The sequence below is a fragment of the Oncorhynchus nerka genome, linkage group LG2 (assembly GCF_034236695.1).
Source record: "Oncorhynchus nerka isolate Pitt River linkage group LG2, Oner_Uvic_2.0, whole genome shotgun sequence".
NCBI lineage: Eukaryota > Metazoa > Chordata > Actinopteri > Salmoniformes > Salmonidae > Oncorhynchus > Oncorhynchus nerka.
Genome location: NC_088397.1, coordinates 81,629,100 through 81,651,285, shown reverse-complemented (window position 1 = coordinate 81,651,285; position 22,186 = coordinate 81,629,100). Strand labels below are relative to the sequence as shown.

The window sequence follows — 22,186 nt, the reverse complement described above, 5'->3', positions numbered from 1 at the left end:
ATTTGAGATTCTTCTTCTAAAAAAAGTAGCCACCCTTTGCCTTTGACAGCTCTGCACACTCTTGGCATTCTCTCAACCCGCTTCATGAGGAATGCATTTCAGTTAACCTGTTTGGGATAGGGGGCAGCATTTTAACTTTTGGATGAATAGCGTGCCCAGAGTGAACTGCCTCCTACTCAATCCCAGATGCTAATATATGCATATTATTATTACTATTGGATAGAAAATACTTTGAAGTTTCTAAAACTGTTTGAATGACGTCTAGAGTAAAACAGAACTCATATGGCAGGCGAAAACCTGAGAGAAATACCACCAGGAAGTGGGAAATCTGAGGTTTGTAGGTTTTCAAAGCTTGGCCTTCCGAATACACCGTGTCTATGGGGTCAATTTGCACTTCCTAATGCTTCCACTAGATGTAAACTGTCTTTAGAAACTTGTTTCAAGCTTCTGCTATAAAGGAGGGGGTAATGGGAGCTGAATGAGTCAGTGCTCTGGCAGAGTGTCTCAGGCTCGTGACGCGCGGTCCCGACAGAGTTAGCTCTCATTCCAGTGCTTTTCTACAGACAATGGAATTCTCCGGTTGGAATATTATTGAAGTTTTATGTTAAAAACATCCTAAAGATTGATTCCATTCATCGTTTGACATGTTTCTACGACCTGTAACGGAACTTTTCGAGTTTTTGGACGTAGTGCTCGCGCCTCATAAAGATGACGCTAACAACAAGTGGCTATTTGGACATAAATTATGGACTTTATGGAACAAATCAGTCATTTATTTTCGAACTGGGATTGTTGGGAGGGCATTCGGATGAAGATCATCAAAGATAAGTGAATATTTATAATGTTTTTTCTAACTTCTGTTGACTCCAACATGGCGGATATTTCTTTGGCTGGATTAGGCTCTGAGCGCCGTACTCAGATTATGCTTTTTCCGTAAAGTTTTTTTGAAATCTGTCACAGCGGTTGCATTAACCTTTTGTAACTAGGGGGCAGTATTTTCATTTTTGGATAAAAAACGTTCCCGTTTTAAACAAGATATTTTGTCACGAAAAGATGCTCGACTATGCATACAATTGACAGCTTTGGATAGAAAACACTCTGACGTTTCCAAAACTGCAAAGATATTGTGTGTGAGTGCAACAGAACTGATGTTACAGGCGAAACCCAGATAAAAATCCAATCAGGAAGTGCCGCATTTTTTTAAACCGCCTCATGCCAATGACTCCTTATATGGCAGTGAATGAGCTACGAATGAGCTTACGTTTTCTACGTATTCCCCAAGGTGTCTACAGCATTGTGACGTCTTTTTACGCATTTATGTTGAAGAATAGCCGTAAGGGACCACCACATTTAGCAAGTGGTCACATGATGGCCCTCGCAGAAAATCTTGCGTAAAGTACACAAGTAGCCATTTTTCCAATCGCTTCTTATGAGAAACCAATTGTACCGACGGATATATTATCGAACTGTTATGTGAAAAACACCTTGAGGATTGATTCTAAACAACGTTTGCCATGTTTCTGACGATATTATGGAGCTAATTTGTAAAAAAGTTTGGCATTGTAGTGACCGCATTTCCGGTCGATTTCTCAGCCAAACGTGACGAACAAACGGGAGCTATTTCGCCTACAAAAATAATCTGTTTGGAAAAAAGGAACATTTGCTATCTAACTGGGAGTCTCCTGAGTGAAAACATCCGAAGTTCTTCAAAGGTAAATGATTTAATTTCATTGCTTTTCTTATTTTCGTGAAAATGTTGCCTGCTTAATGCTATGCTAGGCTATCAATACTCTTAAACAAATGCTTGTGTAGCTTTGGTTGAAAAGCATATTTTGAAAATCTGAGATGACAGTGTTGTTAACAAAAGGCTAAGCTTGTGTTTGAATATATTTATTTCATTTCATTTGCGATTTTCATGAATAGGAAACGTTGAGTTATGGTAATGAGCTTGAGGCTATGATTATGCTCCCGGATACGGGATTGCTCGACGCTAGAGGTTAACTTCACCTCAGACTGCAGCCCAAATAAATGCTTCACAGAGTTCAAGTAACAGACAACTGTTCAGAGGAGACTGCGGGAATCAGGCCTTCATGGTCGAATTGCTGCAAAGAAGCCACTACTAAAGGACACCAATAAGATAAACACACTTTCTTGGACCAAGAAACATGAGCAATGGACAGTAGACTGGTGGAAATCTGTCCTTTGGTCTGATGAGTCCAAATTTGAATTTTTTTGTTCCAACTACCATGTGTTTGTGAGACGCAGAGTAGGGAAATTGATTATCTCCGCATGTGTGGTTCCCACTATGAAGCATGGATGAGGAGGTGTGATGGTGTTTTGCTGGTGACACTGTCAGCGATTTATTTAAAATTCAAGGCACACTTAACCAGCATGGCTTCCACAGCATTCTGTAGCGATATGCCATCATCTGGTTTGCGCTTAGCAGGACTATTTGTTTTTCAATAGGACAATGACCCAAAACACACCTCCAGGCTGTGAAAGGACTATTTGACCAAGAAGGAGAGTGATGGAGTGCTGCATCAGATGACCTGACCTCCACAATCACTCGACCTCAACCCACTTGAGATGGTTTGGGATGAGTTGGACCGCAGAGTGAAGGTAAAGAAGCCAACAAGTGCTCAGCATATGTGGGAACTCCTTCAAGACTGTTGGAAAAGCATTCCTCATGAAGCTGTCTGAGTAAGAGAGTGCTGACCCTCTCCTTTAAGATAGCCAGGGGTCTCTGGTCCTGCATCTACTGGGGGTGCAGGCTTTTGTTCCAGCCCCGCACTGGACCATGGTTAGTTTGTTTAAATTTGTTTTGTAAGCTAGGGTTGGGCGGTAATCCAGAGCAGGCCTTACTGTCAGGAGGAGGAGCAGAGCAGGCCTTACTGTCAGGAGGAGGAGCAGAGCAGGCCTTACTGTCAGGAGGAGGAGCAGAGCAGGTCTTACTGTCAGGAGGAGGAGCGGAGCAGGCCTTACTGTCAGGAGGAGGAGCGGAGCAGGCCTTACTGTCAGGAGGAGGAGCGGAGCAGGCCTTACTGTCAGGAGGAGGAGCGGAGCAGGCCTTACTGTCAGGAGATGGAGCGGAGCAGGCCTTACTGTCAGGAGGAGGAGCGGAGCAGGCCTTACTGTCAGGAGATGGAGCGGAGCAGGCCTTACTGTAATGAGATGGAGCGGAGCAGGCCTTACTGTCAGGAGGTTGGAGCGGAGCAGGCCTTACTGTCAGGAGGAGGAGCGGAGCAGGCCTTACTGTAATGAGATGGAGCGGAGCAGGCCTTACTGTCAGGAGGAGGAGCGGAGCAGGCCTTACTGTCAGGAGATGGAGCGGAGCAGGCCTTACTGTAATGAGATGGAGCGGAGCAGGCCTTACTGTCAGGAGGAGGAGGGGCAACTGGGGAAAGCCTTTACAAAAATGACATGCCCTCATTAAACTTGTTAAATCTCCAGTTCTGTTTGTGATATTAAGATTCTAACACCGACTGTGTGTTATCTGGACTTATTTAGTTAAAGTCAAGGACGGATGGAGGCTTGACTTAACACATGTCAGAGCAATAAAACATTATAATTACTGAGCAGTGAAATGACTGCTTTAGCGGATTTAGTGTTAAAACAGAGTGACATTGACACGTCTTCTATCATATAGCAGCCTATCCGCTCTGAGCAGCTCTTCCTCTGTGTCATTCTTCAGCACCTCTTACTTTCTCTCTGCATCCCATCCGGGCAGCCGGCCAAATCCTCACTGGATGCTAATGAAAATAGCTTCTAGAATAACCATCCATCAGGCTAGAATATAACCCTATCCCTGACCCTTCATGCTCAAATATAACCCTATCCCTAACCCTTCATGCTCAAATATAACCCTAGCCCTAACCCTTCATGCTCAAATATAACCCTAGCCCTAACCCTTCATGCTCAAATATAACCCTATCCCTAACCCTACATGCTCAAATATAACCCTAGCCCTAACCCTTCATGCTCAAATATTACCCTAGCCCTAACCCTTCATGCTCAAATATAACCCTATCCCTAACCCTTCATGCTCAAATATAACCCTAGCCCTAACCCTTCATGCTCAAATATAACCCTATCCCTAACCCTTCATGCTCAAATATAACCCTAGCCCTAACCCTTCTTGCTCAAATATAACCCTATCCCTAACCCTTCATGCTCAAATATATCCCTGGCCCTAACCCTTCATGCTCAAATATAACCCTAGCCCTAACCCTTCATGCTCAAATATAACCCTAGCCCTACTCCTTCATGCTCAAATATAATCCTATCCCTAACCCTTCATGCTCAAGTATAACCCTATCCCTAAATCTTCAGGCTAGAATATAACCCTAACGCTTCAGGCTAGAATATAACCCAGCCCTAACCCTTCAGGCTAGAATATAACCCTATATAACCCTAGCCCTAACCCTTCAGGCTAGAATATAACTCTAACCCTTCAGGCTAGAATATAACCCTAACCCTAACCCTAACCTAGGGTTATATGATTTGATTTGATTTGACCCTTCAGGCTAGAATATAACCCAGCCCTAACCCTTCATGCTAGAATTTAACCCAAGCTCTAACCCTTCAGGCTAGAATATAACCCTAGCCCTAACCCTTCAGGCTAGAATATAACCCAGCCCTAACCCTTCAGGCTAGAATATAACCCAGCCCTAACCCTTCAGGCTAGAATATAACCCTAGCCCTAACCCTTCAGGCTAGAATATAACCCAGCCCTAACCCTTCAGGCTAGAATATAACCCAGCCCTAACCCTTCAGGCTAGAATATAACCCAGCCCTAACCCTTCATGCTAGAATTTAACCCAAGCTCTAAACCCTCCAGGCTAGATTATAACCCTAATCCTTCAGGTGATGGTGGGTGGGAGGAGAGAGAGCGAGAGAGTTTGTTTTTGTATGTGTGCGTGCATATGTCTTTTTTTGTGTGCTTCTGCGTGTGTGTGTTGACATGGGTTTTCTGACAGCACTGCTCCCTCCCAGTGCTTGGCAATGTAACATGAGGTAGAGGAAATGGTAGGATTTATCACACACACACATACAGCTCTTGAAAAATGAAGAGACCATTGCAAAATGAACCGTTTCTCTGGTTTTACTATTTATGGGTATGTGTTTGGGTAAAATTAACATTTTGTTTTAATTCTATTAACTACTGACAACAAAATACAAATATTGTCATTTAGAGCATTTATTTGCTTAAAATGACAACTGGTCAAAATAATGAAAAATATGCAGTGTTGTAAGACCTCGAATAATGCAAAGAAAAATGTTCATATTCATTTTTAAACAACACAATACTAAAACTTAGGAAGAGTTCAGATATCAATATTTGTTGGAATAACCCTGATTTTCAATCCCAGCTTTCATGCATCTTGGCATGCTCTCCGTCTTTCACATTGATGTTGGGTGACTTGATACCACTCCTGACGCAAAAATTCAAGCAGCTCGGCTATGTTTGATGGCTTTGTGGTCATCCATCTTCCTCTTGATCACATTCCAGAGGTGTTCAATGGGGTTCAGGTCTGGAGATTGGGCTGGCCATGAGAGGGTCTTGATCTGGTGGTCCTCCATCCACACCTGGATTGACCTGGCTGTGTGGCATGGAGCATTGTTCTGCTGGAAAAAACAATCCTCAGAATTGTTGAACATTGTCAGAGCAGAAGGAAGCAAGTTTTCTTCCAGAACATCCTTGTACGTGGCTTGATTCATGCGTCCTTCACAAAGACGAATCTGCCCGATTCCAGCCTTGTTGAAGCACCCCCAGATCATCACTGATCCTCCACCAAATGTCACAGTGGGTGCGAGACCTAGAGAGGCCTACAAGCCACAGTGTCTCGCACCCACTGTGAAATTTGGTGGAGGATTGTTCAGCATCCAATAGTCGCCTCTTCACTGTTGACGTTGAGACTGGTGTACTTGTCCTCTTGCTCAGTTGTGCACCAGGACTTCCCCCATCTATCTACTCTGGTTAGAGCCAGTTTGTGCTATTCTGTGAAGGGAGTACACAGCGTTGTACGAGAACTTCTGTTTCTTGGCAATTTCTCCCAAGGAATAGCCTTCATTTCTCAGAACAAGAATAGACTGACAAGTTTCAGAAGAAAGTGCTTGGTTTCTGGCTTTTTGGAGCCTGTAATCGAACCCACAAATGCTAGTGCTCCAGATACTCAACTAGTTTAAAGAAAGCCTTTTTTATTGCTTATTTTATCAGGACAACAGTTTTCAGCTGTGCTATCAAAATTGCAAAAGGGTTTTCTAATGATTAATTAGCCTTTTAAAATGATAAACTTGGATTAGCTAACACAACGTGCCATTGGAACACAGGAGTGATGGTTGCTAATAATGGGCCTCTGTACGCCTATGTAGATATTCCATTAAAAATCAGCCGTTTCCAGCTACAATAGTCATTTACAACATTAACATTGTCTACACTGTATTTCTGATCAATTTTGTTATTTTAATGGACCAAAACATTGCTTTTCTTTCAAAACCAAGGACATTTCTATGTGACCCCAAACTTTTGAAAGGTAGTGTATGTGTGTGTTTAATTTATTTATATATATATATATATATATATATATATATATATATACATACAGTTGAAGTCGGAAGTTTGCATACACTTAGATTGGAGTCATTAAAACTCGTTTTAAAACTCGTTTTTCAACCACTCCACAAATTTCTTGTTAACAAACTATATTTTTGGCAAGTCGGTTAGGACATCTACTTTGTGCATGACACAAGTCATTTTCCAACAATTGTTTACAGGCATATTTTTTTAATTCCAGTGGGTCAAAAGTTTTTACATACACTAAATTGACTGTGCCTTAACAGCTTGGAAAATTCCAGAAAATTATGTCATGGCTTTAGAAGCTTCTGATAGGCTAATTGACATAATTTGGGTCAATTGGAGGTGTACCTGTGGATGTATTTCAAGGCCTACCTTCAAACTCAGTGCTTCTTTGCTTGACATCATGGGAAAATCAAAAGTAATCAGACCTCAGAAAAAAAGTTGTAGACCTCCACAAGTCTTGTTCATTCTTGGGAGCAATTTCCAAACACCTGAAGGTACCACATTCATCTGTACAAACAATAGTACGCAAGTGTAAACACCATGGGACCACGCAGCCGTCATACCGCTCACGAAGGAGACACATTCTGTTTCCTGGAGATGAACGTACTTTGGGGCGAAAAGTACAAATCAATCCCAGAACAACAGCAAAGGACCTTGTAAAGATGCTGGAGGAAACAGGTACAAAAGTATCTATATCCACAGTAAAACGAGTCATATAGCAACATCACCTGAAAGGCCACTCACCAAGGAAGAAGCCACTGCTCCGATAGTTCCATAAAAAAGCCAGACTATGGTCTGCAACTGCAAATGGAGAAATGTCCTCTGGTCTGATGAAAAAAAATAGAACTGTTTGGGCATAATGACCATCGTTATGTTTGGAGGGAAAAGGGGGAGGCTTGCAAGCCGAAGAACACCACCCCAGCCTTGAAGCACGGGGTGGCAGCATCATGTTGTTGGGGTGCTTTGCTGCAGGAGGGACTGCAGAAGAGAGGAGAGAAAAAGAGAGGAGATGGGCCGGGTCAAGTTTGTGTGTTAGGAGACTGTCCTGGGGTGTGTGTAAAACTGAATTTAAATGTATTTGGCAAAGGTATATAGATACAGTTGAAGTCGGAAATTTACATACACCTTTGCCAAATACATTTAAATCCATTTTACACACACCCCAGGATAGTCTGCTAACACACAAACTTGACCCGGCTCATCTCTTTACCCATCAGCCTTATGAAGTCCCACTACCATTTTTCCCTCTCCTCGTTCCTAGGTTCCTCCCTTTCCTCCACCCCTCCTCCTCTCTTCTTGTAAAGTAAGCCTCCACATGGCTCGCCTCCAGCTTGTCTCCCTTGTCGTGTGTGGATTAGCCATGGTGAGAGAGGGAGGGGGAGAGAGAGAGCCTAGGTGGGTCTCCATGCCTGTGTGTGTTTCTCTCACTCTGCTAGCTATAATGATGGCCCCCAGGGGAAGTAGTTTAGTGGTCTTACTTACCGTTTTCCAGGGATCTCTTTCCCAACACGTAATTCAAAGGTAGCCTGCAGTAGAAATATAATACTTACCCACCTTATCATATACACACACACACACACACACACACACACACACACACACACACACACACACACACACACACACACACACACACACACTGATATATACACTGATATATACACACATGGGAAGAACGGTGGAGAGAAGGCCTCACTGGCTAATAAGTGTGCTATGTTAACCCCAACACAAACACTCACAAGCAAAAGCACCCTAATTTGTCAGCACCCTATTCTGGTGTAGAGGTTTAACTTACAAACATCCTGTGGATCATGGAAACATCTGTAGGTCATCACTACGATTTTACCTCTCTAATCGCATTGAATAAGTTACACACACTGTCACACTGTGAGTCCGTCCGTCTTCTCCAACACCGGTTGGGTTTTGGAGGTCACCTGTCAATCCAAAGCAGTTGCCACCTGTCAGCCGGCCCAGCGTGCATTGCGTGCCTGCTCCCTAAACTGGTGTACGCACCGTTGGTGACTGTCACACACACCGCTAGACATGAACGACACTCAAAGACACACGCTGCTTCATCAACACACTAAAGTAGAAAGAAAGAACACAGACACAAGCACACACTTCCAGCCTCTGACACTTTGAAATGTAATTTAGTTTTCAGTCCATATTTGTGCATACATTTATGTGTTGTGTGCACTGCATTGCTTTAATATGATTTGAAAGGCTAACATCGTTCTCTCTTTCCTTTCCATCTATCTCCCCCTCCCCCCACTTCTCTCTGTAGGTGAGCAGGGTACCAGTAGAGAGCTGTGAGCAGTACACCACCTGTGGCCAGTGCCTGGGCTCCAAAGACCCCCACTGTGGCTGGTGTGTCCTCCACAACATGTAAGTACACATATTCTACACTCGGTCTACACACTCACTCATATATAGCTACTCTTTGTTCATGCTATACTGTCATTCATAATCAAAACAAACTTTGTCACTTGCGCCGAATACAAGTGTAGACCTTACATGCTGAAATGCTTACTTACAAGCCCTTAACCAACAGTGCAATTCAAGAAGAGTTAATCAAATATTTGCCAAATAATCTAAAGTAAAAAGTAACACAATAAAATAACGATGCTATATACAGGGGGTACTGAGTCAACGTGCAGGGGGTACAGGTTAGTCGAGATAATTTGTACATCAAGGTAGGGGTGAAGTGACTATGCGTAGATAATAATCAGCGTGTAGCAGCATTGTGCAAAACAAATGGGGGGTATCAATGTAAATAGTCCAGGTTGCCATTTGATTAATTGTTCAGCAGTCTTATGAGGGTAGAAGCTATTAAGATGCCTTTTGGTCCAAGTCTTGGCACTCCAGGACCGCTTGCCGTGCGGTAGCAGAGAAAACAGTCTCTGACTTGGGTGACTGGAGTTTGACAATTTTTGGGGGGCTTTCCTCTGACACAGCCTATTATATTGGTTCTGGATGGCAGGAAGTTTGGCTCCAGTGATGTACTGGGCCTTACGCACTACCCTCTGTAGCTCCTTACGGTCAGATGCCTAGCAGTTACCGTTCCAGGCGGTGATGAAACCTGTCAGGATGCTCTCAATGGTGCAGCTGTAGAACCTTTTGAGGATCTGGGGACCCATGCCAAATCTTTTCAGTCTCCTGGGGGGGAAAAGTGTTGTTGTGCTCTCTATACGACTGTCTTGGTGTGTTTGGACCATGATAGTTTGTTGGTAATGTGGACACCAAGAAACCTGAATCTCTCGACACATTCCACTACTGCCACGTCAATGTTAATGGGGGCCTGTTTGGCCCGCCTTTTCCTGTAGTCCACGATCAGCTCCTTTGTCTTGCTCACATTGAGGGAGTGGTTGTTGTCCTGGCAGTTCTCTGACCACCTCCCTATAGGCTGTCTCATCGTTGTCGGTGATCAGGCCTACCACTGTTGTCATCAGCAGACTTAATGATGGTGTTGGAGTCGTGTTTGGCCACACAGTCGTGGGTGAACAGGGAGTACAGGGAGAGACTAAGTACACACCCCTGAGGTGCCCCAGTGTTGAGGATCAGAGTGGCGGACATGTAGTTGCCTACCCTTACCACCTGGGGGCGGCCCGTCAGGAAGTCCAGGATCTAGTTGCAGAGGGAGGTGTTTAGTGTACAGTGTTGAACGCTGAGCTGTAGTCAATGAACAGCATTCTCACATAGGGGTTCCTTTTGTCCAGGTGGGAAAGGGCCGTGTGGAGTGCGATTGAGATTGCGTCATCTGTGGATCTGTTGGCGAGGTATGTGAATTGGATTGGGTCTAGAGTATCCGGGAGGATGCTGTTGATGTGAGCCATGACCAGCCTTTCAAAACACTTCATGGCTACCGACGTGAGTGCTACGGGCGGTATTCATTTAGGCAGGTTACCTTCGCTTCCTTTGGCACAGGGAAAATGGTGGTCTGCTTGAAACATGCATGTGTTACAGACTCAGTCAGGGAGAGGTTGAATATGTCAGTGAAGACACTTGCCAGTTGGTCCGCGTATGCTTTGAATACACATCCTGGTAATCCATCTGGCCCCGCGGCTTTGTGAATATTGACATGTTTAAAGGTCTTGCCCACATCGGCTACAGAGAGCATTATCACACAGTCATCCAGAACAGCTGGTGCTGTCGTGCATGCTTCAGTGTTTCTTGCCTCGAAGCATTCAGCTCGTCTGGTAGGCTCGCGTCACTGGCAGCTCGCGTCTGGGTTTCCCTTTTTAGTCTGTAATAGTTTTCAAGCCACATCCGACGAGCGTCAAAGCTGGTGTAGTAGGATTCAATCTTAATCCTGTATTGGCGCTTTGCTTGTTTTGATAGTTCGTCTGAGGGCATAGCAGGATTTCTTATCAGCATCCAGATTAGTGTCCCACTCCTTGAAAGCGACAGCTATAGCCTTTAGCTCGATGTGTATGTTGCCTGTTATCCATGGCTTCTGGTTGGGATATCTATGTACGGTCACCGTGGGAATGACATCCTCGATGCATTTATTGATGAGGCCGTGGATTGAGGTGGTATACTCCTCAATGCCATTGGATGAATCCCGGAACATATTCCAGTCTGTAGCGTAGCGTCTGCGTCATCTGACCAATTCCTTATTGAGCGAGTCACTGGTACTTCCTGCTTTAGTTTTTGCTTGTTAACAAGAATTAGGAGGATAGAATTATGGTCATTTTTGCCAAATGAACGGCATTGGTAGAGCTTTCTCTGTTTCTCTGTGATAGAGGAATTCTAAATTCCTTTGTTTTAATTGCCAAAACCAATTTCGCACTCGTTTCTATTCATTAATGGGGTGTAAGTTCATTAATTATGCATGAAGTAGATCGAGACCAGTCTTAAAAGCCAGGTAAGATCGTTTAATTCCAGAGAGTACTGACCCAAAATACAAAGAACATTACATTTTAAAGAAAGAGAACATAAAATGACGTCATCAGTTTCACACCCTCTCCCAGCCTTACAATAGCGTAGTATTCAGTCCTAGAGATTTTTTTACTCCCCTCATAAAACTACATTCCAACCTGTCTAAAATATATACTTCTCTCCACTAATGGAATCCAACCAAAACATTCTTATCTGTCTGAAAAACTATCTTATCCCTCCTCCTTAAACTCCCAGGAGGCACAGACAATTAATTCGTTCTGCTTACATTTTCAGTAACAGCTCAACCAAAAACTCATACTTTTCATATCATAACATAATAGTATTAGAATAAATGGTTCTAATCAATAATGTATACATAATTAATCATTTCAACTATAATTTCCTCTAACACTCTGTGTGGAGTAAAGGTGGTTGTTTTTTTCTCTGGATGCACGTGACATGCTGGTAGTAATGAGGTAAAATGGATTTATGTTTGCCTGTATTAAAATCTCAGGCTACTATTAGCGCCGCTTCTGGATGAGCATTTTTGTGTTTGCTTATGGCCTTATAGAGTTGGTTGATTGCGGTCTTAGTGCCAGTATCGGTTTGTGGTGGTAAATAGACTGCTACGAATAATATAGATGAGAACTCTCTTGGTAGATAGTGTGGTCTACAGCTAGGTACTCTACCTCAGGCGAGCAATACCTAGGCTTCTTTAATATTAGACACGTCAGCTATTATTGACAAACAGACACATTCCTACCCCTCGTCTTACCAGACGTAGCTTCTCTGTTCTGATAGTCTTACAGAGCCCCTGTCTCCTTTATTTTATCTGCTCTGATTGGATAAAGTGCAAAACACATCTTTAGGTAGGTCTCCATTTACTTTAAGCTGTCACGCTCTCACAGATGAGAGGTTTTGTGGGCAACACTGATGAGGAAAGGAGGCTACTGGTGAGCATTTGTACGCTATCCTCTGAATTGGAAGCCTTAGCTTTTTGCCATCACATGAAAATCAATGTTGATACTGCCTTGTATCTTTTAGAAGATCTTAAGATTAAGATTCATGAATAAAGTTACTAGTAGCAGATGGCAGTGCAGAGCATGCCAGGTGTCCTTGTTGACACCCCGCATATGTAGGAGTGTTATTTTTCCTCTGTGTGTTGCGCTACAGCAGAGAGTGTGTTAGCTTGCTAGTCAGTGTGTTAGGCGCTGTACAGTAGGCATAGTCAATGTGTGACTTCTCACCAGACGTGTGTCTAGCGCAGTGTGACTTATCACCAGACACGATGCTTTATAGGATACACTTGGTGACACAGTGTGTTTCTCTCTCCTGCTGGCTAACATGACTCGAGGCTGTGTGTGTATGGGGCAGTGAGACGGGGTGTGTATTGGGCAGTGAGACTGGGTGTGTATGGGGAGTGTGGGGGGGGTGTATGGGGAGGTGAGAGGGTGTGTGTGCATGGGGAGGTGAGCGGTGGTGTGCGTGGGGAGGTGAGAGGGGGAGTGTGAGAGGGGGTGTGTGTGGGGAGGTGAGAGGGTGTATGTGCGGGGAGGTGAGTGGGGGTGTGCGTGGGGAGGTGAGAGGGTGTGTGTGCATGGGGAGGTGAGCTGGGGTGTGCGTGGGGAGGTGAGGGGGTGTGTGTGGGGAGGTGAGGGGGTGTGTGTGGGGAGGTGAGATGGTGTATGTGTATCTGGCAGTGAGACTGGGTGTGTATGGGGAGGTGAGAGGGTGTATGTGTATCTGGCAATGAGACGGGGTGTGTATGGGGAGGTGAGAGGGGGAGTGTGAGAGGGGGGGTGTGTGGGGAAGTGAGAGGGGGTGTGTGTGGGGAGGTGAGATGGTGTATGTGTATCTGGCAGTGAGACGGGGTGTGTATGGGGAGGTGAGAGGGTGTGCGTGGGGAGGTGAGGGGGTGTGTGGGGAGGTGAGATTGTGTGCATGGGGAGGTGAGCAGGGGTGTGAGAGGGGGAGTGTGAGGAGGGGGTGTGTGGGGGAGGTGAGAGGTGGTGTGTGGGGGAGGTGAGAGGGGGAGTGTGAGGAGGGGGTGTGTATATGGGGCGTGAGAGGGGGTGTGTGTATGGGGAGAGAGAGGGGTGTGTCTGGGGAGGTGAGAGGGGGTATGTCTGGGGAGGTGAGAGGGGTGTGTGTATAGGGAGGTGAGAGGGGGTGTGTATATGGGGAGGTGAGAGGGGGTGTGTGTATGTGGAGAGAGGGGGTGTCTGTGGGGAGGTGAGAGGTGGTGTGTGTGGGGAGGTGAGAGGGGTGTGTGTATGTGGAGAGAGAGGGGGTGTGTCTGGGGAGGTGAGAGGGGTGTGTGTAGGGAGGTGAGAGGGGTGTGTATATGGGGAGGTGAGAAGGGGTGTGTGTGTAGGGAGGTGAGAGGGGTGTGTATATGGGGAGGTGAGAGGGGTGTGTGTGTAGGGAGGTGAGAGGGGGTGTGTGTGTAGGGAGGTGAGAGGGGGTGTGTATATGGGGAGGTGAGAAGGGGTGTGTGTATGTGGAGAGAGAGGGGGTGTGTATGGTGAGGTGAGAGGTGGTGTGTGTGGGGAGGTGAGAGGGTCTGCGTATCTCCAGCGTTGGCAAAAAGCCAGTTCTCGCTGTTCGCTCTGTTAATTAAAACTTCCACCTGTGCAACATGCCACTTCATCTGATCGGCAGGCGTATGTGTGTTTGCATGAGGGGGGATTGTAATTTTTATTGAGGACGCGGACGAGGCAGGCAAGATAGACTCGAGATGTTACCGACCTCCAGTCACAGAGCTTTTGACCTTTCTCCTCACCAAAATGGAGCGCTAAGTTTATTCTGCTCATTTCCCATTGGATAGCGTCCCTCAATCTATTTTTACCCCACCACCACTCAGAATGACAGGTATTTAAGACGTTTTCGCCCTGTGGCATTTTGTTCTGCAGCAGCTTATTAGAGTCATATTTGTCTCGTTCGTCAGCCGTGCAGTAGAAGAGCAATCCAAGAAAAAAAAAAGAAAAGAAAAAGCTAGAGTGATATTAACTGAGGCACACACACACACACACACACACATGCTCATAATATGCACAATGCTGCATGCAATCTGTTCAACTCTCCAGGGGTCGAGACGGGGTCAGGGAGAAGGCCTGTTCAACTATCCAGGTTTCTCTCTTTAGGGAGTAATGCGGTCCACAAGCAATATCACCATGACTCTTTGTGTGTGTGTGTGTGTGTGTGTGTGTGTGTGTGTGTGTGTGTGTGTGTGTGTGTGCGTGCGTGCGTGCGTACATGTGTGTGCGTACACGTTTGTGTGTGTGAGAGGTTGAGAGACAGTATTCTGCTGAGTAGGAAGGTTGGTATACCAAGGCTAAGATAAGGCACTTTGCATTTTCCTCTCCTTTTATTGTGCAACACTGAGGCACACAGTGTCTGTTCAGAGACTTTGTTTTGTTATGAAGAGGTGGTATGATAGCTGGTAGTGCAAATTGGAAAATTGGTGTTTTTCTGGAGATGGCTCCAGAAGATGGCTGATCATATGGAGGATGTTTCTGACCTTATTGACCTTTCGGTTACTGGCCCAACACTCTTAACCGCTAGGTTACCTTAACCGCCAGGCTACCTTAACCGCCAGGCTACCTTAACCGCTAGACTACCTTAACCGCTAGGCTACCTGCTGATCATTGTTATCACTATGTTCATACCCCAAATATATTTGGGGTGTGTGTTTGTGTGTATATATATATGTATGTGTGTGTGTGTGTGTATATATATATGCGTGTGTGTGTGTGTTATTTCTGACCTTCTCTTCTCTAGGTGTTCCCGTAAGGACAGATGTGAGAAAGCAGATGAACCCCAGCGGTTTGCCTCAGACCAGCGTCAGTGTGTGGAGCTCAGTGTTCACCCCAAGAACATCTCTGTCACCATGTCCCAAGTCCAGGTGTGTGTGAAAGAGAGTCTGACTCTGTATGTGTATACAGTACCTGTATATACATGTGTGTTTATGTAAATACACACCAGTAACTGTGTGACATGCCAATAAGTAGCTAATAAGTAGCTAACTACTTCACACTAACCTTGCCCCAGTCCTCACATTAGCGGTAAATGTATTCCAGGACTACGTTCCAAATATCCACACGAGCCTGTCACTTGTATTTTCAACTATTCTGACGGCAGCATACTGTTATAGTTATACTTGTCACCGGCAGAGACTGTGGAGTTTGTCAGGATCAAAATAAATATGAAAGGAACAAAGCCCAACTCAGTTTTCTTAAAACTCCAATCCTGAGACAACGGGACATCTACACAGATTGTACTCCCAAAGAAACACCAGAATGGCTTTCCAAGAGGTGTTGAGTGTTCCTGAGTGGTCCAGTCTCAGTCCTGACTCAGAGACATGATTGGAATACTGCTGTCCAACAATGATTCCCAACCAATCTTAAGCAATTTTGACAAATATTTGAAATTAGCCCATTTAGGTCAGCAGGTCTTAACATTAATCTTCTGCATTATATGATTTACACTACATGACCAAAAGTATGTGAACACCGATCTCGACAAACAATTTCTGTATGGACATCATTTTGTTCACTGGGGCATTGTCAAGCTGAAAAAGGAAAGGGCCTTCCCCAAACTGTTGTCACAAAGTTGAAGCACAAAATCGTCTAAATATCATTGTATGATGTAACTTAAGGGAACTAAGGGGCCTAGCCCAAACCATGAAAAACATCCCCAGATCATTAATCCACCTCCACCAAGCTTTACACCACTCCAGCCGATGCTTGGCACTGTGCATGGTGATCTTTGGCTTGTGTGAGGCTGCTCGGCCATGGAAACACAGTTCATCAAGCTCCCGACTAACAGTTTTTGTGCTGACGTTGCTTCCAGTCAGTTTGGAACTCGGTAGTGAGTGTTGCAACCGAGGACAGACGCGCGCTACGTGCTTCAGCACTCGGCAGTTCCGTTCTGTGAGCTTTTGTGGCCTACTACTTCGCCAGTTTGTGGCTGAGCCGGTCCTAGACGTTTCCACGTCACAGTAACACCACGTAGTTGACAGCTCTAGCAAGGCAAAAATTTGACAGACTGACTTATTGGAAAGGTGGCATTCTATTATGGTTCTTCAGTAAGGCCATTCTACTGCCAATGTTTGTTTATGGATATTGCATGGATGTGTGCTCCATTTTATACACCTGTCAGTAACGGGTGTGGCTGAAATAGCAGAATCCACTAGGGTTGTCCACATACTTTTGTATATATAGTGTTTATTACATGTCCTTCCATTAAACCCTTGACATTATGACAAGTATTTCATGTCTCCACATTATCTGTCTTAATACTATATTCCCTATATTCCATTGATTTGTCCCCAGCTCGTGCTGGAGGCGCGTAACGTTCCTGACCTCTCTGCGGGAGTCAACTGCTCCTTCGAGGGTTACGTGGAGACGGATGGGCACATCCAGGGGAGCCTCATCTACTGCCTGTCCCCCTCGGCCCACAACGTCATCCCCATTACCCGAAACAAAGGTGAGAATGCCGCCCGCCCGGACCCTTTATTCAACAAGGTAGGCCAGTTGAGAACAACTTCTCATTTACAACTGCGACCTGGCCGCTTGTCTCTGCTAGTTAATGGAGTAGTGGCTGGAATGAAATAAACGGAACAGCCTTCATGTTTTTGATATCATTCCATTCCAGCCTGTCATTATAGTCCTACGGTCTCCCTCCTCATCTTCCCAATAGCCTTGACCAGAATTGCACATTTCATGGCTTTTTTTTTTACATAACTCAATATGCTTTGAGTTTCTCTGTCACTACCAATGTTAATCCCCCTAATTGCTCCCCAAACATCAAGATTCTATATGTATCGTCTCCAATGTGATATGTTTAAGAGAGTTGAGAAGCAGGTCCATTACCATTTGTTATACATCTTTATCAGTTCTAATGCAATCACACCACAATGACACCACTGATGCCTGTGATGTATCTTCAAAGCTTGGAGATGAAGGAGCCATATATATTTAGATTCCCAGAAGTGACATGTTTAAACTTGAGAGTTCCTAAAGCAGATTTTCTATCCACCATTATGTATTGATATCAGCTCTAATGTGATTTAATGTTTCCTGTGACTCTAGGAGATATTTCTACCTGACTTATTATCTCAATAGTCTCCAATGCATGACATAAGTTGCTAAGCGATGCATGTGTCTCTGTAGGAGACAAGCGCATGGTGAAGCTCTACCTCAAGTCCAAGGAGACGGGCAAGACGTTCGCCAGCGTGGACTTTGTGTTCTACAATTGCAGCGTGCACTCGTCGTAAGTTTTCTACAACGTTTATTCTTTTATTTGAGGTTTCCTCTGCTTTTTTCCTTCTCTTCCTTCAGTTCTGTTTTCCCCTTGGTCCTCTTGTCACACTGCCCTTGAGAGGGCGCAGTAAGCCTGTGAGCCTGTACACACATCCCCACCCCCCTGTAACCTCTGTGCACATAGGTGGCTCATGTTACCACCACTGAGTAAAAATCGAACCCTCCATATATGATGAGACATCCAAGATGGTAATTTTAGCCAAGATGAGATCCAAGATGGTAATTTTAGCCTTATGATCATAACCTAGCCTACTGTAGCTGATAATAATATCATTATAATGAATGAATCGCAATTGACGGTCTCTGGTATTGGTGCCCAAACGTACTCCTAAAAAGTTTATTACCTGGGTTATACTGTACATATCAAAACCTGCCGAGCATAAGCTTTGTGCCGTTGTTAGTGTTTGTAACCTCTTTCCCAGGGTCCATTGCTACTGCATATCGGGGCTCGTCCAGGATTTGTTTCCTATGAGTATGGCAGGTGATAAAGTCTTAGCTCTGCTGTGCACAGATATTTGAGTGTTCAAAATACACTTTTGTGGTAGAGTTTCTGTCACTGACATCCACCTGAGGGGTTATAAGATTGGTTGTCAATTTGAAAGTTGCATAAACACATAGGCTAATAAAAAAAAGCCATGGACTTTAAGTTTGTGCATTTGTGGAAAACCCTACATGGGAGATGCTAGATAAATGTATGAAGGCAAATCTGCTCATCGTTGCAAAGCATTATGATATCACAGTTGCACATGCTGATTCGAAGGCTTTGGTGGATGATGAAAAGGGTCCTACTGGTGGTAGAGTACACCCCGTAGACGTGCAACAGAGAGGTAGAACTAAAGGGAAAATGGGAACAACATAAATTTGAGCTCGAGCACAGGGAAAGGTAAAGCCATTCCATTGAAAGAGATGGCGCTGGAAGCGTGACAAAGTGAGATAGATCTGGACTCCGAATCAAATCAGACCATCCTGCACCCTCAACGGCATTTGATCTTGGTCGGAACAGCCGGCTTGTACCACCTTTCAACGAAAGGCGGATTGACACATCCCTAAAATGGCCACGAGACATTTGGTCACTGCTCCTCCAAAGTGTTTATGAGTGACTGGTCTGTCCGAACAACGCATGAACAAGGGAATCAATATTCGGAAAGCCTGTTTCTGTCCTGCCCTTGACTTTGGTGCAGGGCATGTGATGTCCATATCCTCTTCGTCACAAAACTCCCTGATCTTCTCAAAAACATATGTTTGTCTAGCTGTGTCCAGTCCAGGTGGTGCTTGTACAGACAGACCATCTATGGGAGGAAGGGTGTCAGCGTTCCACAGCAGCTGAAACCTGGCCCCGACTGAGTCCAAACGCTCCTTGGCGACGACAACACCAGGCTCCAGAGCATCGACGCTGTAAAACAGGAAATAACCAAAACAATTGAAGAGGTTACAATCCTGCACAACATCAATTCACCTCCCAAGTTTATATAAGAATAATAACCTCATATAAAGCAATGAAAATGATATTCACTGCTGGAACTGTGGCAGCCACCTGAAGTATGGTGTTGTTGCCAGCCATAGCTTTTTCCACCAGCACCGTACCATCCTCCAATCCAACCAGCTGTGGGATGTTGACCCGTCACAGTGCTGTCCTTCACAACACCAGCAATCTCAGACAAAGTGTTCACTCTGGTCTTTCTGTAGCTCTGCTTGATGAGGCCGGAGCACCAGTCAGGGGCAAACTTGATGTGGCCTATGATCAGGAAGTGAAGGTGCAGACTGTGGTGGAGCTTGTGCATGGTCTTGCCAGGCACAATACCAAAGCACAAAGGTTTTCTTGTTTTGGCCACTGCAGTTGCGAGGAGTTAAAAAGTAGATGGGACCTGGCTGCATAGGGTCAGAAGGATAGTACACCTGCAAACAACAAAATAACATTAACATAGGTTAATGAAAATAAAATGTAACATAAAATGTAATATTGTTTTTTAATGCATCATTATCAGGTAAGTTTCATTTACCTACAAATGTGCAGAGCAGCAGCACTTCATACAGAAACATCATCTTGGAAACTAGAAGTTTAAATGACAACATGCACGTGTTACGACTACACGTACCTCTGGAAAATACAGAAATAATGTGAAATCATTCAAAGTAGTGCCAATTATGTTGGAGGTCAATTAAATAATCAAAATGTGTGTTTTATGGTGCTCCTTTTGTCACATGGTATGGCAGCAGCTTTCCACCAGTGTTTGTGTCCTGGTGGCGTCCTGGTAATAAATCAAATCAAATGTATTTATATAGCCCTTCGTACATCAGCTGATATCTCAAAGTGCTGAACAGAAACCCAGCCTAAAACCCCAAACAGGTGTAGAAGCACGGTGGCTAGGAAAAACTCCCTAGAAAGGCCAAAACCTAGGAAGAAACCTAGAGAGGAACCAGGCTATGGGGGGTGGCCAGTCCTCTTCTGGCTGTGCCGGGTGGAGATTATAACAGAACATGGCCAAGATGTTCAAATATGACCAGCATGGTCAAATAATAATAATCACAGGCAGAACAGTTGAAACTGGAGCAGCAGCATCGCCAGGTGGACTGGGGACAGCAAGGAGTCATCATGCCAGGTAGTCCTGCGGCATGGTCCTAAGGCTCAGGTCCTCTGAGAGAGAGAAAGAGAGGACAGCGGAGTCAATCACCACCTTCCGGAGACACCTGAAACCCCACCTCTTTAAGGAATACCTAGGATAGGATAAAGTAATCCTTCTCACCCCCTTAAAAGATTTAGATGCACTATTGTGAAGTGGCTGTTCCACTGGATGTCATAAGGTGAATGCACCAATTTGTAAGTCGCTCTGGATAAGAGCGTCTGCTAAATGACTTAAATGTAAATGTAAAGAATTAGAGAGAGCATACTTAAATTCACACAGAACACCGGATAAGACAGGAGTAGTACTCCAGATATAACAAACTGACCCTAGCCCCCCGACACATAAACTACTACAGCATAAATACTGGAGGCTGAGATACTATTGCTAATATTATTACATTATCCTCTGCTGCAAGTCCTCATGCTTTAGGTGTAACCTGTGCTTGCTTGGGCCAGCTCTCTATTTGATGGGAGGCAGGCGTGTTCTACTAATGCTGAAAGACAAATTCCAGATACAAATATTTTGGCATTATTATACAATAGATAGCCAGTTGTGTCTGATGGTGATTATGGCTAACTAGGTGGGTCATGTAATCATCTGGCGAAGTGGAGTCATGCTAGCTAAACAATGAACCATAATCCTAATCCATAAAGTACCAGCAATACAAACCAATTGTCATAGCTAGCTAAAGTTAACCAAATAGGTTCAATGTTAGCTAGCTAACTTTAGGTTATAACTAGCAATGTGAAATGGCATTCTGAGAACATTACTAAACACAGATAATAAACGTAATGTTAGCTAGCGAGCCTGCTGTCTAGCATCAGTTAGCTTTAACTTGCAATGAAAACAACTTAATGACAAAATTAGAAACGTATAATATCTGAAGCAAGACTCTTACCCGTATACATGGATAAATGCTTCATGGCAGACTGCAATCATTTTCATTAAATAAGACATCCTGTGTCATTTCCGTTTATATGTACAGCTTGCTTGGCCTGTTGTTGTCAAGTCACTCTGGTTCACACTGACCGTGTGCAATGCCATAAGAATCATCTTAAACTTTAGCCCCATCCAAACTCTGACCATTTTACTCTCCCTCGCAGAGCTGGTTAGGCTGTTTTCATGTTATCCAAATCAAACTTTATTTGTCATGCTTACCGTGAAATGCTTACTTACAAGCCCTTAACCAACACTGCAGTTAAGAAAATATTTACCAAATAGACTAAAGTAAAAAAATGTAATAAAAAGTAACAAGAATAAAGAGGCTATATACAGGGGATACCGGTACCAAGGCAGTGTGCGGTGGTACAGGCTAGTTGAGGTAATTTGTACATATAGGTAAGGATGAAGTGACTATGCATAGATAATAAACATCGAGTAGCAGCAGTGTACAAAAGGGAGGGGGGGTCAATGTAAATAGTCCGGTGGCGATTTTTATGAATTGTTCAGCAGTCTTATGGCTTGAGGGAAGAAGCTGTTGAGGAGTCTTTTGGTCCTAGACTTGGCACTCCGGTACCGCTTGCCATGCAGTAGCAGGGAGAATGATGTGTGATGTGGACAGCAAGGAACTTGAAATGCTCGACCTGCTCACATTGAGGGTTTGGTTGTTGTCCTGGCACCACACTGCCAGTTCTCTGACCTCCCCCCTTTAGGTTGTCTCATCGTTGTCGGTGATCAGGCCAACCCCTGCGGTGTCGGAGTCGTGCTTGGCCAGGGAGTACAGGAGGAGACTAAGTACACATCCCTGAGGGGCCCCAGAGCATTGGTGACTAACACTTTTT

The 22,186-nt window shown here is 44.6% G+C and overlaps 1 protein-coding gene across 1 annotated transcript in view; it reads left to right on the top strand.

Moving 5' to 3' along the window:
• LOC115120658 (plexin-A1-like) overlaps positions 1-22,186 on the top strand; it is a 409,850-nt gene that overhangs the window by 208,124 nt on the left and 179,540 nt on the right. The window contains exons 5-8 of the mRNA XM_065003449.1: positions 8,865-8,965; positions 15,239-15,362; positions 16,792-16,945; positions 17,632-17,731. Of these exons, the coding sequence (XP_064859521.1) occupies positions 8,865-8,965; positions 15,239-15,362; positions 16,792-16,945; positions 17,632-17,731 (479 nt within the window). The remainder of the gene's footprint in view (positions 1-8,864; positions 8,966-15,238; positions 15,363-16,791; positions 16,946-17,631; positions 17,732-22,186) is intronic.